This window comes from Malaclemys terrapin, chromosome 11 (assembly GCF_027887155.1).
Source record: "Malaclemys terrapin pileata isolate rMalTer1 chromosome 11, rMalTer1.hap1, whole genome shotgun sequence".
In the NCBI taxonomy this organism is placed as follows: domain Eukaryota; kingdom Metazoa; phylum Chordata; order Testudines; family Emydidae; genus Malaclemys; species Malaclemys terrapin.
Window position 1 is genome coordinate 35759970 of NC_071515.1, and position 15208 is coordinate 35775177.

The following is a 15208-nucleotide window of genomic DNA, read 5'->3' on the forward strand; positions in this document are numbered from 1 at the left end:
GGTATTTAAGATCCCCAAAAAGAACAAATAAAATGAATTGTCCTGCATCCAGCTATTAAGTGCACAAAACTAATTATGGAGCTGGCTTTCCAGAATGAAGTATTATCCATCAGTGTTTTGTTTTTATCAGTAGGGCCTTAGACATCTGAACATGGCTTCTCTCTTTCTCTCCAAGAAGGCCTTCACCTAGCTAAGGTAATTACTCTGCTTAGCTGAGTCTCCAAATGAGGTGGTCTTAAGATTTCACTTTCCTGTTCTTCTCAGCTGTCTCTTCTTCCTTTTGCTAATTTTGTACCCCTCGCCATGCATTCTGGGTGTCTCTGTGTTCTTTGCCTTTAATGAGCTGGTTTTCTAGAAAGTGACATTTAAATTTTTTACAAAAATGTCCCACTTTCTAACCAAAAAACAGAATCCAAAGAGGGCTCCAGGATAGTCACATTTCACAAGAGGGGGCTTTAAGGACTAAGTGTGATCCTGGGTTCTAATAGCATCTGGGCTGATGCCCCAGTGACCTTTGGAAAGACAACTGACTCCCTGGTGCCCTAATCAAAACAGCTCTCTACAAAGCATAGGTGGAGGATGCCAGAAAGGTAGCACTTCTCCCTTCTGCACCATAGGGAGAAGAGTTCTGCATGGACGGCTCCCTCTGAGTGCACATCCTCAGTGTGTGAATGGGGCCAAATTGTGCAAACTCAATTATATAGGGTGAACCAAGGAAATGTAAGTCTGAGTACAGTGAATATAGGCTGAATGTCAGGGGGAAAAAGTTCTAGGGTGAAATCCTCGGCACTACCAAAGTCAATGACAAAACTCACCTTGAACAGTCAAATCTATTGGACTGTGCAATAGCACTTCCCAGGAGTGAAGCAGAAGCTGCAAATTGTAAGTCATTTCAAATAAACCTGCATTGGCAGGGAAATGGACATGTTGACCTGCCTAGATTGTTTTCATCTCTATTTGTTATGAGTGTATGATATGCAAATCCAAACAGAAATAGTTCTAATTAGCTAAATATGCCTCCGATTCTAGAATCCAATTCTGACACAAAATATAAGCCAAACATTCATACATAGATGAAAGCAACTTCAAAGCCAAGACTGAAACAATGGAGGTAAGAGACAACAGCATTTGTATTGCTGAGCCCAAAGCGATACTTAATTAGTTTTTTCTCATGTCTTATTTCAAAATAAAAGCAGAATTCAGTAAGAGCTGGGACTCCACCAGCAATTTTACTGCTCCTGGTCCTTAACTGCAGACAAGAATATAACAGACAAAAATATTGTCTGTACTTAGGAAAAGAGCACAGTCCTATACTGTCCAGTAGTATGGGGTAGATTGTGACTAGTCCCGCATAGGGGTAAGTACAAAAAAGGACACACAAGACTTACCCAATCATTTTCAGCACCACACAGAGACTAGGCCGAATTACAGCTATTGTATTCTCAGTATGTCTTGTGCTGCCTATAGCCACTAGGATGAGCAGCAGCTCTAGCCTTTCCAACAGGGTCTGGGAAAAGGAAGGGCCTGGGCAGAGTCGCAGCCTTCAGCTCCAGCTAGTGGAATTGGGCTGTCGTGGGGGTGGAGGGAGAGTATGCTGCATTCTTCTAAACCTTACGGGTGTAACAGAGGCCACACTGGCCTGAGGTACTGGTTGCTCCTGGAGATGTTGAACTAAATTCTGTACTGATTTAGCCCCTGTCCAAGTCCATTGACTTCAGTGGGCTTGGAACAGATATAAGAATTATGCCTCCAGGAATGCCAGCAGGGCAGCCTTACAACGGCTTTACAGCCACATCTTACCTTATATTTAGATTTTATATAATGATTCCAATAGTATCTAGGATGAAACATTTCTAAATATACCGACATTTTATATATTATGAAGTCATCTAGGCTCTTAAGCAGTATGCAAGTGACCAGTTTCTTCTTTAATATTAAATATATGCTATAAATACAAATAAAATACTCTTCTGTATATATTGTGCATGTGAATATGATTTGTGTTTATCTGCTTTGCACAGATGAATACTCAGAAGGCATTTCTAAAAGTGGTAGTTAATGGTGATGTGGCTCCGAGGGATTGAAAACAATAAGTAGTTAACTAAAACCCATTTGAATAAATGTAATTTAATGATTCTAGAAGCCAAAAGAGCCAAATCCTACTCTACAGGGTAGCCAAACACTTGTCTAGCTTATTCTACTGGATATGGGAACTAAAACATTACATTAACTGTTCAATCAGGATTTTAAACACGTTCTCTAAGTATTTAGAAAGATGGAAGGAAACATTAATCTAAATAGGGATGGGGGTAGGGTGTGTGCGGTGTATACAACACACTCTCTCGCTCTCTCTCGCTCTCTCTCTCTCTCTCGCTGGGTGGAGTGATTATTTGAATTGGGAACCTTTCCAGAATTTAAATAGCTGACAGAACCTTGCCTGACAACATGCTAATAGCGTCTTGCTAGTTTCCTAGATGTTTGCAGTCAGTTTGTTATATAGTTTTGTTCCTTATTAAGAATAATGAAAATGACAAATCTAGGGAGTATTTTAAATCCTGACTAAAGCAGTACATCAGTTAGCATTTGAGGCACAGGATTCTTGTTGGCTGAGGTGATTGGCAATGGGATACGGAATTTTTCATTTCAGTCATCTGTTAAATCCAGCGATGGAAAACTGTCATCATCTGATGGTGATTGGTGGCCTATGTGAAATGGGTTTTGTGTTCTCAGCCTAGTGTTCACAGGGATGCAGCACAAAAAATATCCTCCCAGGTGGCCCCTGTTATAGACAGTCTGAGCAGAGAAGCCAGGGATTGAATGGGCACGGAGACTGAACAGTCCACTCGCTCCTAGAAGACAGTCAGTCTCTTCAGGGCAGTGTGGAGAAGCTTGCATTACTGATGCTTGTCCTATACCTTCTCTTTAGAGAAACAGACGACTTGAGTTTCCAGGATTGGCATGTTTTGCCAGCACTAAATTTACACAAACACATTTAGAAAATAAAATATTAAGATGCACACTACAGGCATTCGAGGGTCTATAAACACTAGGCATCAGCTATTTTCTATGGATAAAACACAATGAAAATATAGTCAATGTTTTGGGTGAAGATTATAGCATGTAGTTCTATAAATATTATTGTTTTTAAACATTTCATGCTTTTTTTAATCACTTATCACATGCTTTTAAAGGCCTGAGCCTACAGCATACTGAAGACTTCTCTTTAATGGGAGTCAAGAGCACAGCACCTTTCAGAACACGCACTACACCTCATAGCATCTGGACTCTTCATACAGACAACACAAGTGATAGACTATTCTTATGTAGCCTGAGTCCATGAATGGGTAGCCAATAGATGTTTCATTTGTACATTGTTAGCACTTCTACTAGCTTTCCCTATTAGTGTTTGTCTATTTGGGCGGGGAGAGAGTATACTTTATAAATATTCATTTGTGATGTTATTTCCATGGATTGGCTTTCTGCAGATGTGAATGATTACTACAGCCATATTAAAATTCTGAAGTAGATGGCGAATGATCTAATACCACTTCCTTTGGTAATATTTTATCAATTCAAAAATGTTTAGAATACCCCTTTCATAAACCTGGCCCTCTGAATGGGATTCACTTTTGGTCAATTTAAATGTTAAATATAGTTTACTTGTGTTGTGTAATTTTAAAATAGTTTTTATGGCTATATTGAAGTATATAACCAAATATTTATTAACATTTCTTTTCCCTTTATCTCAGTGATCTAAAATTCAAAGATTTACTGCTCTGCATTTCTGGGAAATACGCCAATTACTGCTGATGCTCTCTAGTATCAAGTGCCTGTTCATATTTTGTGTACACTTTTAGGTTTGTGAGTTATGCTAATACATACAATGTTTCAATTAAGAGTTCGATCCTGTGTTCAGCACCCCTTTAGCGTCAATGGTAGCTCCACACACAGAATGATGGTAGAACAAAACCCCAGTTGTTGTATACATACATTACAAGGGCCAAATTTTGAAGATAATTCTGCACCCACAATTGGGCCCAGATTTTCAAAAGATCTCAGCATCTATTTAGGGATCTAAATAAATGGCCAGATTTTCAAATTAGCTCAGGACGTTGGGTACTGATTTTTCTTGAAAATCTGGCCAACGGGAGCTGAGCACTTTTGAACCTCTTCTCCTTGCATAGGTGCCTAATTGAAAACTGGACTCTTTAAAAATTTGGTTCCAATTGTGGGTGCTGAGCACTTGAAAATCTGGCCCCAGATGCACGTCTGTTAGAAACTGAAATTCAGGAGATGGCAACCAACACTACTTCCCTAGGAAGAAAATATCCACTGAATACACTGCATTTCTCAGAGGTTGAGGCATATGCTTATTTTTTCATTTACGTTAAGCAAACGTCTATCAGCCCGTTGTATTTTACTGGTTTGGGAGTATTGGGCGATATCCTGCAGTCCTTTCTTAGCCAAAAAGCCATGGACTTCGGTGCAGGCCTTATGTAAGGCCTGGGGATGTGATTTAGTAGTCCATCCGTGTACAGCAAAGCATTTTAAACATAGGATTAACTTTAGGCAGTACTTAAATCCCATTTTATTCAATGGGACTTACACACATTAAGAGTGTGCTTAACTGCTTTTGTGACTAGAGAAATGCACTTAAGTGATTTGCTGGATAGGTTCTGAAAGACTGTGCCCAGTGTCACTGCGGACAGCTGTGGGCCTTGTGATATAAACTACATTTTTAAAGCTACTTTTAAGAGCTTCCCTGTAGTTTAGCTGATTCCTGCTTGACTGTGATGGGAAGGTACCAAAGCAGCACTGAGTATAAAGATAAACAATATATATATATATATATATATATGTATGTTTAAGAAATGTATTTTGAGCTTAAATTGAACAGTTTTAATTTTAAATTTTTCTGGGAAAGTAATATACAAAACTGTGCTTTTATATGATCCTATAATCTGCGTCTTTTCATGCAAGTCTTCCTCTGGGCTTTTGTCTTTGTGTCTTGTATCATGTCCTCTCAATGTGCTTGTCTAGTAAGCCATGATATGACTAATCCTAAATGCAGAGCTGGCCTTTGAGACTCTGCTAATATTTGGGACCTAGAAATGTCAAGGCTAATCTCCTCTTGTATTTTAAAAAATTAAGTATCTAACTCTTTTCCATGCAAAAGTATTCTTGTAAATACAAACTGGCAGTCACACTGATGTCAACTGATCAACAGAGTTGAAAGTTTCTCAATGTGGTTCCCCTCCCCCATCCCCACTCCCAACCCAATGATAACAGTTTATTCATGTAGCTCTGATACCCTGTAGGTAGCTTATGACACCTATGCTGCCTAGGCTACTGCTGATGATATTAGGGCACCTCAGTCCCCCCTCCCAAGGGGCTGGATGTCTGCTTATAGGTGTGCTTTCTTCTCTGCTCAGCAGTCATCTCTGGTCACAATGAAGAGCAGCTCAATAGCACAAGAGGCAGTAAGGTCTAATAAACTAACAATATGATGGAGAGCAGCAGACTCCTACATTCTAATTGGCTCTCACAAACGCCCTCTGCAGCTTCAGTCAAGTCTCTTGATCTCTCCACTTTGGGATCCCTACCTGTAAAATGAAACAACAATATCTACTGACCAGTCTCAGAGGAGGCCTGGATGCTTGACTAATGGGTGTAAAATGATACATAAGAGAATTGAATTAAAACCTTTAGCCCCCCCCCCCAGTTTATATCGGGAATTATGCCTTGAATAATCTTATCTAAATATCGGCAGCTATGCATTGACCCCCTATAGTGAGTAAAGCACTATATTCAATTTGTATAACTGAAATGAGGGAAATGGGTCTCAAGATTATGGCGGAACTTCAGGGGTATCCTCTCAGTGAAATTATTTTGAAAATCCCTCCTATTTGATGTAATTTGGGCCATTCCAAAGTCAAACAAAGTGCTCTTCAGAAATATTTTTATGATCTCAGGGTTAAGTCTCTGGTAATGATAATTTAGCAGTTTCCCGAGAGCCCAGGAAATCACCCCCAAAATCAATTAAGTTTGATGGCAGAAATTTTGCAAGTGTTCTTGAGATTTCCCCCTCTAGGACATCGCTGCCCTGTGTATATTCCCTATGTGATTTGATGTGTATAAAACCTTACAATACACATGTGTTTGTTTCTTTTAGAAGATAAAGGGAAAGCGAAAACCAGTGGTTCTAGTCAGCCTTCAAATACTGAAGTGGGCCTGTTCCTTCCCAAACCTGGAGCTATAACATTAGCACCTATAACATCGACATCATCCTCTAAGAGCACAAATGGAGCAACTAGCACAGTTTCTGAATCCGAAGAGGAGAAAGCCAAAAAATTACTTTACTGTTCACTATGCAAAGTGGCTGTGAACTCCCTATCACAGCTAGAAGCACACAACACAGGTGAGTTCCTACAACACATAAGTATGTGACTGTGGGTCATTTTTTAAAAAATAAAACACTATAGAGTTAAAATCCTTTATATTCTCAGGCACAAGAGCTTTTAAATACCTATTTTTGAAGATATCCTTTACACAATCCCCTGTTGTCTAGACCGATGGTTTCACCAAACTTCCTACAGCCCATGATATCTAACTGTATTTTGTCCTGACTCCAGAGGTGCTTCCAACTAACATGAAGTTTTCAACTTCATTATAAATTCTGTACTACTTCAAGTTCCAATATATAATATATTTATTTGTATGATGCCTAGTTAAATGCTGCAGTTGGTAAAGTATAGTTTTTATGCAATAACTTGAGGATTCACTTTTTAGATTTGATGTCATAGAGGCTTTGAACAACTGAGACTAGATGCTTATAAAGTATATGTTGCCTTTAAATCCCTTTCCTTACCTCAAGAGAAATATTAAGTCCGAGAATCCCTTCCTTTGTAGCTCTTTGAGAGAAGAAGGAAGGAACATCTATCCTCCCTCTTCCCACATAAAATTGGATGGGTGGGAACAAACTCCAAAAGACTTTTGTGGTGCAACCTTTGCTTGGCATCCTCTCTCCTGGACTGCAGGTCTCGGGAGGGTCAGGACCCCAACAATCACATTGATTCATTCCGGAGACACATCATTAAGACTAGGATTTCTTGTGGATCCTCATTCTTCATGGATTCCTACACTTAAAGCCAGGGGATGAAATCCTGGCCCCATTGAAGTCAATGGCAAAAGTTTCATTGAGTTAGAGGAACCAAGTTTTCACCCAGGATCTCTTCCTCCATACGCCTCACTCTGCACTAAAGGCAACACAATTAGCTTCCATCCATATTTTCTTTTGGTTTACAGGCCGCAGGTCTCTAACCCCTTCACTGAGGAGCCACTGAATAGGAGGAGGTAGCTAGTCTGCTTTAAACAGGATTACCCAATTCCTGTTTATATGAAGATTTTAGTATCCACCTAGGCCACACCTAAGGTGACCAGATGTCCCGATTTTATAGGGACAGTCCCGATTTTTAGGTCTTTTTCTTATATAGGCTCCTATTATCCCCCACGATTTTTCTCATTTGCTGTCTGGTCACCCTAGCCCAGAGGTGAAAGTAAGCCGGTACGGTACAGCTTCTCCGGCGGTGATTTAAAGGGCCCAGGGCTCCAGCCACTGCGGGGAACCCCGGGCCCTTTAAATCACTGCCGGAGCAGCAGCGGCAGGGCTCCCGTGATGATTTAAAGGGCCCGGAGCTCCATGGCGGCCAGAGCCCCAGGCCCTTTAATTCGCCCCAGGGCTCCCAGCCGCCTCTGCAGCTGGTAGCTCTGGGGTGATTTAAAGGCCCTTGGGGCTCCCAGCCACAGGGCCTTTAAATCTTGAAAGGTCCCATCTCTTCCGGTTGAGGCCACGCCCCCAATCAGGACTCCCACGTACCGGTAAGTCCTTTAAATTACTTTCACCCCTGCCCTAGCCACACCCCCTTATTCCCACATGAGCCACTTGCAGAATGGAAAATGGCAATAACCTGGATCACGAGATGGAGAGGGAAATATTCCAATGTGTCCCTCTTTCCTTTCTGCACAAACCCTCAGACTTCTTCATGGTTTGTTCTCCTCTGTACCATGCAATGGTGAAGTGTGTAGTCAAGATAATGCATAATCTAAACACGTGTGTGGAGTATTTGCCCATTCTAGTTCCTAAACAATCATTTCATGTTATGGAAAATCTAAAAAGGGATGGAAACTGCAGCAATGCTCTAAAATAAGTTTATTGTGATTTGTAGCTTAAGAAAAAAACATTCCATCTTTGTTTATCCTTGTGCATCTAATTGTCCATTAGGTTCCAAACACAAGACAATGGTGGAAGCTCGGAATGGTGCAGGTCCAATTAAATCTTATCCTAGACTTGGATCCAGGCTGAAGATTCAGAATGGCAGTAAGGGCTCAGGACTGCAGAACAAGACATTTCATTGTGAAATCTGTGATGTCCATGTCAATTCAGAAATTCAGCTTAAACAGGTACCTCAAATACCTTGGAAGCTTTTGCCTGAGTGATAATGGCTTTGTGCCCTTGCAGTTTGGATCACGGGATCCTGTGTATTTGATTAATTGCTAGTTCATGTGATTTACTCCAAACTATTGGGCTTTATTTAGCAAGACACAACTACTTAGATCATTGCTGCATCCCTTAAGCCTTAATCGTCTCGCAGTGTCTTTGACAGGGGACTTGGTACATGCAGCCGAAAAATCAATTCCAAAAAGAATAAAACCATGAGATCTCTAAACTGCTTCTTAATGTATTCTTTTTTTATTTCAGCACATTTCCAGCAGAAGGCACAAGGACAGAGTGGCAGGGAAGCCTATGAAACCTAAATATAGCCCTTACAACAAACTTCAGCGCAGCCCAAGTATTTTAGCAGTAAGTACTGTTACTATGCAGCATCACTGCTGTATATGTGAGCTTGTGACCTTGGAACTACCACTGCAAAGAGACTAGGAGTATGACAGGGGTAGAAAGCTTGTGAGTATCTCCCCCTGCAGGCTGAATCTGTATTAGCATCAGATTTGAAGATGGTTATGTATTCTGTCTGCCTGCTCAAAGGCAAACTAGCACTCCAGAGTTATTTACTGCTACAAGGGAGGGAATAAACAGTGGGCTGTGGAATCGATTGTGTATCTAGTGGAAAGGTGTGAACTCTTCTGTTTTTAGTACACTCCCTCTCTTTAAAGGGCACACACTGCCTAGCTGAGCATTTAAGAAAACATGATGTTATGAGGCTTAAGGTGTAAAGCTAAAAAAATACTGACTTATCTCGCACAAACAGCAAAATAAAGTGTGCGCTGTATTAGGCTGGTGTGGGAGAGTTGTGAGGAGTTTAGGAGCATTAATTGCTTATCATAGAGGCATTTATTACTGGGCTACTAGATCACCATTTCCAGCCTTGGTCCCCAAAAGCCCTCAGCCCTTTCTTCCCCTTTCTTCACTCTGGGGTTTCTCCCCACCAGGATCCCCCATAACACTGTCTTGCTGGTTTCTCTAGCCTAGGGGCAGGCTACTCACCACTCAGCCTGATTCTAGCTCAGGAAGAGTTGCATGCTCTCTGCTCACTAGTTAAGTCATCCTGCGATGGGTTCATTAGAGAGCAGTGTGCACAACCCACACAACAAAAGCGCTTTTATGTGTTGGAACTAAAGAGATGCAAATACTCATGTCCAAAAGTGAGACACTGTCCAAAAAGCATATGAAACCCCTGCAGAAGTTGAAATATTAATGTTTCTTTGTAATCATATAGTCTAATGAAAATGCTTCAGGCTTTCTCTAACACTCCCCATTCACTAGCTTCGGGCAGGGCCGGCTCTAGGCACCAGCAAAACAAGCTGGTGCTTGGGGCGGCACATTTCTAGGGGCTGCATTCTGGCGCCGGCCATGCCGCCCCTAAAAATGTGCCCCGGCCGCCCTAGCTCACCTCCTCTGCTGCCGCTCGTGCACCACGGCGCGCAAAACGGCTGATTCGCGCGCTGCTGCTCACCCTCCCTCCCAGGCTCTCAAACCTGGGAGGGAGGGGAAGACCCCGAGCGGCTGCGGCGCACACGCTTCTTCTCCCTCTCCCTCCCTCCCTCCTAGGCTTGAGAGCCTGGGGGGGGAGGAGGCAGGGCTGGGGATTTGGGGAAGGGGCGGAGTTGAGGCGGGGCCGAGGGTGGGGTAAGAAAAAAATGGGGGTCGGCCTAAATTGTTTTTGCTTGGGGCGGCAAAAATCCTAGAGCCGCCTCTGCTTCGGGTCACACTGATTTTGCTCACTTCTGTAAAGCATTATATTTTTATCTTTTGGGTTTAAAACCAACGGTAATAGAGTCAGGATATAAGTCTCTCTCCTCCCACCCACAAATATTTAACCTTGAAACACACCAACCCACAAGTGGAGTTACACTGTATATATTTCATGGGTAATTTTACAGTACCCACACCAGATTTGTTAGGGATCTTAAATTGAGCCGACTTTTTTCAAAATGATTGAGTTGTTTTTTTTAAATTAGTCTTGGAGACTAGAAAATATACTGAAAGGAACAAGTGTGCATTAGCAGAGAAAGAACTAGATGAACTGATGGCTGTTTCCCATCTCTGACTTCTGCCTTTTTCTACAGCTCATTTTTATAAGTGAAAAGAAATGAGGAAAATGCACCTTTCTATTTTGTAGAGTCCTGTTGAAGTCATGATCTTGACCCTTTTTTCCCAATCTTGAGTTTCCTGTTGATAGTTATTATAATTTACAGATATTCACTCTTGTAAATTACCTCTAACCCCCACACACTGGAGCACCCACATCTACTCCTTGTGGATGTGTGTATACTTAAATGCGCAGTTTGTTTGTTTAAATTGTCCTCTGTGTCAGAAGATGGTGTGGATACAATTTTCAAAATTGCTGAGACAAGATTTCCCATTCAGTAGATGCAATTTGCACCTGCATTTTTATACCAGCAAAATTAATTGCAGGTGCATATTGGAGTACTTGTTCTTGTACTTTCCTGATTTGCACCTGTAGTCAAGCAGTTAACATTACAAGCACTGACATTTTCACCCACAGTTCAGGTGCAGGTGTGAAAATGCCAGTGCAAATTTTGAAGTTGAACATGTGATCTAATATCTCTTCTGTAAAGCAGCGTGTGTTCATTTGCCCTTTTGGCTACAAGCAAACATCTCAAACAGCTGCTACTAGAAATGGTTAAAATTGGAGCAAAGGAAATACAGTAATTATAAATCAGGTGTGAAGTAATAAGAAGCAATTGAAAACAGCTTTTATTCATGCTGTCCAGAAAGATAAAAAGCTTAAAAGCTTAATGAACATTTTGCCAGGGTTAATGTTTTTACTCATTGTAAAAATGGTGGCGAGAATAGTATTTACATTTCTTTTTTTCTTTTTTTCAGGCAAAACTTGCATTCCAAAAAGATATGATTAAGCCCTTAGCACCTGCTTTCCTTTCATCTTCTCTTGCTGCGGCTGCAGCTGTGTCATCTGCTCTGTCCCTCCCTCCCCGTCCTTCCGCCTCTTTGTTCCAGGCACCTGCAATCCCACCAGCTCTCCTAAGGCCGGGCCACGGTCCCATACGTGCGACTCCTGCATCGATCCTTTTTGCACCATACTAATTTCGTAGTGTTAATAAGATAACTATGGCCAGTAGAAGGGGGAAAAAGGAAGCAAAGCAAGCAAGGATTTTATTTTAAAATATCTTTCTCTTTTATAATGCCATGCAGTGTGGCACCCCAACAGTCCAAGTCACAGAATTTTTCATGGACAGGTACTGTATTCTAGAAGCCTAGATAACGTCTCCGTCTCTCTCTCTCTCTCCTTAAATTCAAATAATTTGTCTGAGAATGGTTTACCAAAAGCTTAATGGCTCACAAAAAGCTAGCATCAAGATTCATTCATCTGTTTGTTGGTTGGGGTTTTTTAAATATGTATATGATGCACCTTGGAAACAAGGAACACAGAATATTTCCTGACTGACTTGAAAACTAGGGTCTTCCTCGCTCACACATTTGTAAATAGGTCTCTGGAATCCAACTGGGTATATTCTAGTGTGAAAAAAGGTAGATTAACCAAGTGCTTAATTGTGGATAACATCTTAATAACTGATTGCATCCTTTTCTTTTCAGTGTGCTCTTGTTGACAGGAATTGTGTACTGTTTTAGACCGCAGTACTGGTGTATCTTGTGTAGTACTAGAGATGTATTGCCTGTCTCAGTTAGACATTTTTAGTTGCTGTGCAAATGTTTGGAAGCAATGCAGCTTTGAAGCTTTTTTTTATTAATGTATTTCTCTTGTTTCACGTTTTAGTTAGATTAAAAATAGAAAGCCATATAACATATAGTTAAGATTACTACTTGTTTACTATTTTCATTTTAACTTATTTTGTAGTTTCCTCACTGGTGTTGCTAAGCAATGTTTAACATTAAAAGAAAGCAAGCTTTTCAATTGCACATTACCACAGCTCACATGCATTGTTCAAGAAGACAATGGGCCGTGTATTTATACGTAAATATCCTTTTTCTTCATTTCTAAACTTGTTTCCTTTGTAACAATGCTGCATAATGTTGTGGCTCCCTAATGCAATAATGTACAGAACATACAATATTTATAATTGACTGTCTCTTCTGTTTACTGACTATATTGAAGTTCTGCCCTCCCTCGTCTCTTGTCCCTACCCCTTTTATAAAGGTAATATCAATATGCAGTACTCAGACTGAAGTCTTTGTGCGATATTGAGGGCAACAAGTATAATAAAGGAATAAAATAGAGCTAACTCTTTTAGAACATCTTTATCTGCAATCCGTAAATAGTAAAATGTCTGTGTATTTTTTTAAATGTATCTTTTCAATAAAACAATATGAAAAAATATAAGCACTTCCTGTGTTTGGGGTATTTTTTAATGGGCAAAAAAAATTGCATGGAACAAATAGATCCACTAAGGCAGTGGTTCTCAACCTTTCCAGACTACTGATCACCTTTCAGGAGTCTGATTTGTCTTGTGTACCCTCAGTTTGACCTCACTTAAAAACTACTTGCTTACAAAATCAAACATAAAAATACAAAAATATCACAGCACACTATTACTGAAAAATTGCTCACTTTGTCATTGTTACCATATCATTCTAAAATAAATCAATTGAAATATAAATATTGTACTTACATTTCAGTGTATAGTATATAGAGAGCAGTATAAAGTCACTGTCTGTATGAAATTTTAACTTGTACTGACTTCGCTAGTGCTTTTTATGTAGCCTGTTGTAAAAGTAGGCAAATATCTAAATGAGTTGATGTACCCTCTGAAACACCTCTGTGTACCCCCAAGGGTATGTGTACCCCTGGTTGAGAACCACTGAGCTAAGGGAATCTCTAGTCCAGTAGACAGCAATATCCCAGAGTAGAATTATAGTACCTGTACTAATTTCCTAAAAACTGTCAACATTTCTCCCCTACATTTTTTAGGCTTTTTATTGGTGGTTTTTGTAGCTCATCTTAAAATATTCAATCTGTTGGCAACCTCAAGGAAAAACTGCTGAACCGGATGAATGTATAAAATCAGAAAGGAAACACCACTCTAATATGCTACCAAATGGCTATGTATGGGATTATCATTAAAAACAAAGTTGATTGTGGTTTAGACTGGAAGCAGGATATTTTGAAAACATTTATTCTATATTAATACAAAAAAGTCATTGTGAAGCAGTTAGGGTTACTACACACACAAAACATGTCTAAGGCAAAGCCATAAAAGCAAGGAAATGAAAACTTAAGCCACTTAACTGTACATACTCTGTACTTCTCTATCCCCAAGCATACACCTTACTGCTACAATTACCATACACCACAGGCCATGTACCATTACCTTAACTCTGCCCCCTTTTCGCCCTTCTGCTCACACCCTTTACTTTATTATTTCTACCACCCCCACCCCACCCAACACTAGTTTGGGATATTTGGTGTTGTGGGAAGATAGTTTGGTAAAGCATTGTGTGCAGATGAGCAGTTAAAGGGAATGATAGAAGGCTGATGGCCCTCAGGGGGTGGAGTTAAGGTTGTGGAACATGGTCTGTGGTATACATGCATGAGCTCTCTTTCGCTGTATATATGTGTGTGCGCTCTCTCTCTCTCTCTTTCTCTCTCTCTATATATATAGGTAGATAGATATACGTATGAATTTCTACATACTATGTAATAATCCTATTCAGGATAAGGGTTACAGAGTACAGACAGACATGCTTTCGTGCACACTGATTTGGGCCTGATGCTGTAACTCTTACTCATATTGAATAAGGTCCACTCACCCAAGTAATCTCAGTGAGTACTTGCAAGAAGAAGTGTTATAATATATGGAGATATACCTATCTATCTCATAGAACTGGAAGGGACCCTGAAAGGTCATCGAGTCCCACCCCCTGCCTTCCCTAGCAGGACCAAGTACTGATTTTGCCCTAGATCCCTAAGTGACTCTCTCAAGGACTGAACTCATAACCCTGGGTTTAGCAGGCCAATGCTCAAACCACTGAGCTATCCCTCCCCCCATGTTGTGTCAACAGGAGTTAGTTCTGCTGAATTAGAGCTTTAGCTGGTTGTATGGGAAATGGTAGTGTTCTATGGAGTAAAACACTCACCTTTTTGCTGTCGCCTGAAAGCACTACTTTGGGTAGGGGGTGGGAGGTGTTATTTACTGTTCAGGTACAATTGTGTGAATAGGGCTCAAATTAAATAGCTTCAGGTTAATGCAGTTTGCCATAACCACAAAGAAACACCTATATGAGGTGCATATAACCCTTAACGATAGGAGGTGCTATCAAATAATAGATTTCATAGACAATTGACTGTTTTAAGATGAGTTTTTTTTCCAAAGGCATCCTAGGTAGAAGAAATACTCTATAAGATGTCATCCACAGTGAAAGAATATGTAATTGCATCCATGAATGAGTGAAATCACTTAACCCATAGAACCCAAAGGGCTCAAACAAACAGGCTGTGCGCCAAGAAACTAACACTCCCATTCAAATTCATGTCAGAACTCGTGCGCTTTGCTTTGTTTATGTACACTGTGTGCTCCACTTTCAACTAAAGTCAAATCCATGGCGCACATGGGACTGAATGTTTGAGGTAATATTTGCATGATAAATAGTAAGCACTCCCATTAAGGCTGCTAGTATTTTGCATTTTATAGCCAAGCTCTGAATAACATGGATCTGATGTATCCACCCAGAACAACATTGTATTTTATCAGC

At 40.5% G+C, this 15208-nt stretch overlaps 1 protein-coding gene across 5 annotated transcripts in view; it reads left to right on the top strand.

Moving 5' to 3' along the window:
• The window catches only part of ZNF385B (zinc finger protein 385B), a 298061-nt gene extending 285219 nt beyond the window's left edge, over window positions 1–12842 (top strand). For all 5 annotated transcript variants that reach the window (XM_054044716.1, XM_054044713.1, XM_054044717.1 and 2 more), the window contains 4 exons: window positions 6173–6418; window positions 8282–8460; window positions 8759–8860; window positions 11366–12842. In XM_054044716.1, coding sequence (XP_053900691.1) covers window positions 6173–6418; window positions 8282–8460; window positions 8759–8860; window positions 11366–11584 — 746 coding nt within the window. In that variant the 3' untranslated portion in view covers window positions 11585–12842. The remainder of the gene's footprint in view (window positions 1–6172; window positions 6419–8281; window positions 8461–8758; window positions 8861–11365) is intronic.
• The last annotated feature ends 2366 nt before the right edge of the window (window positions 12843–15208 follow it).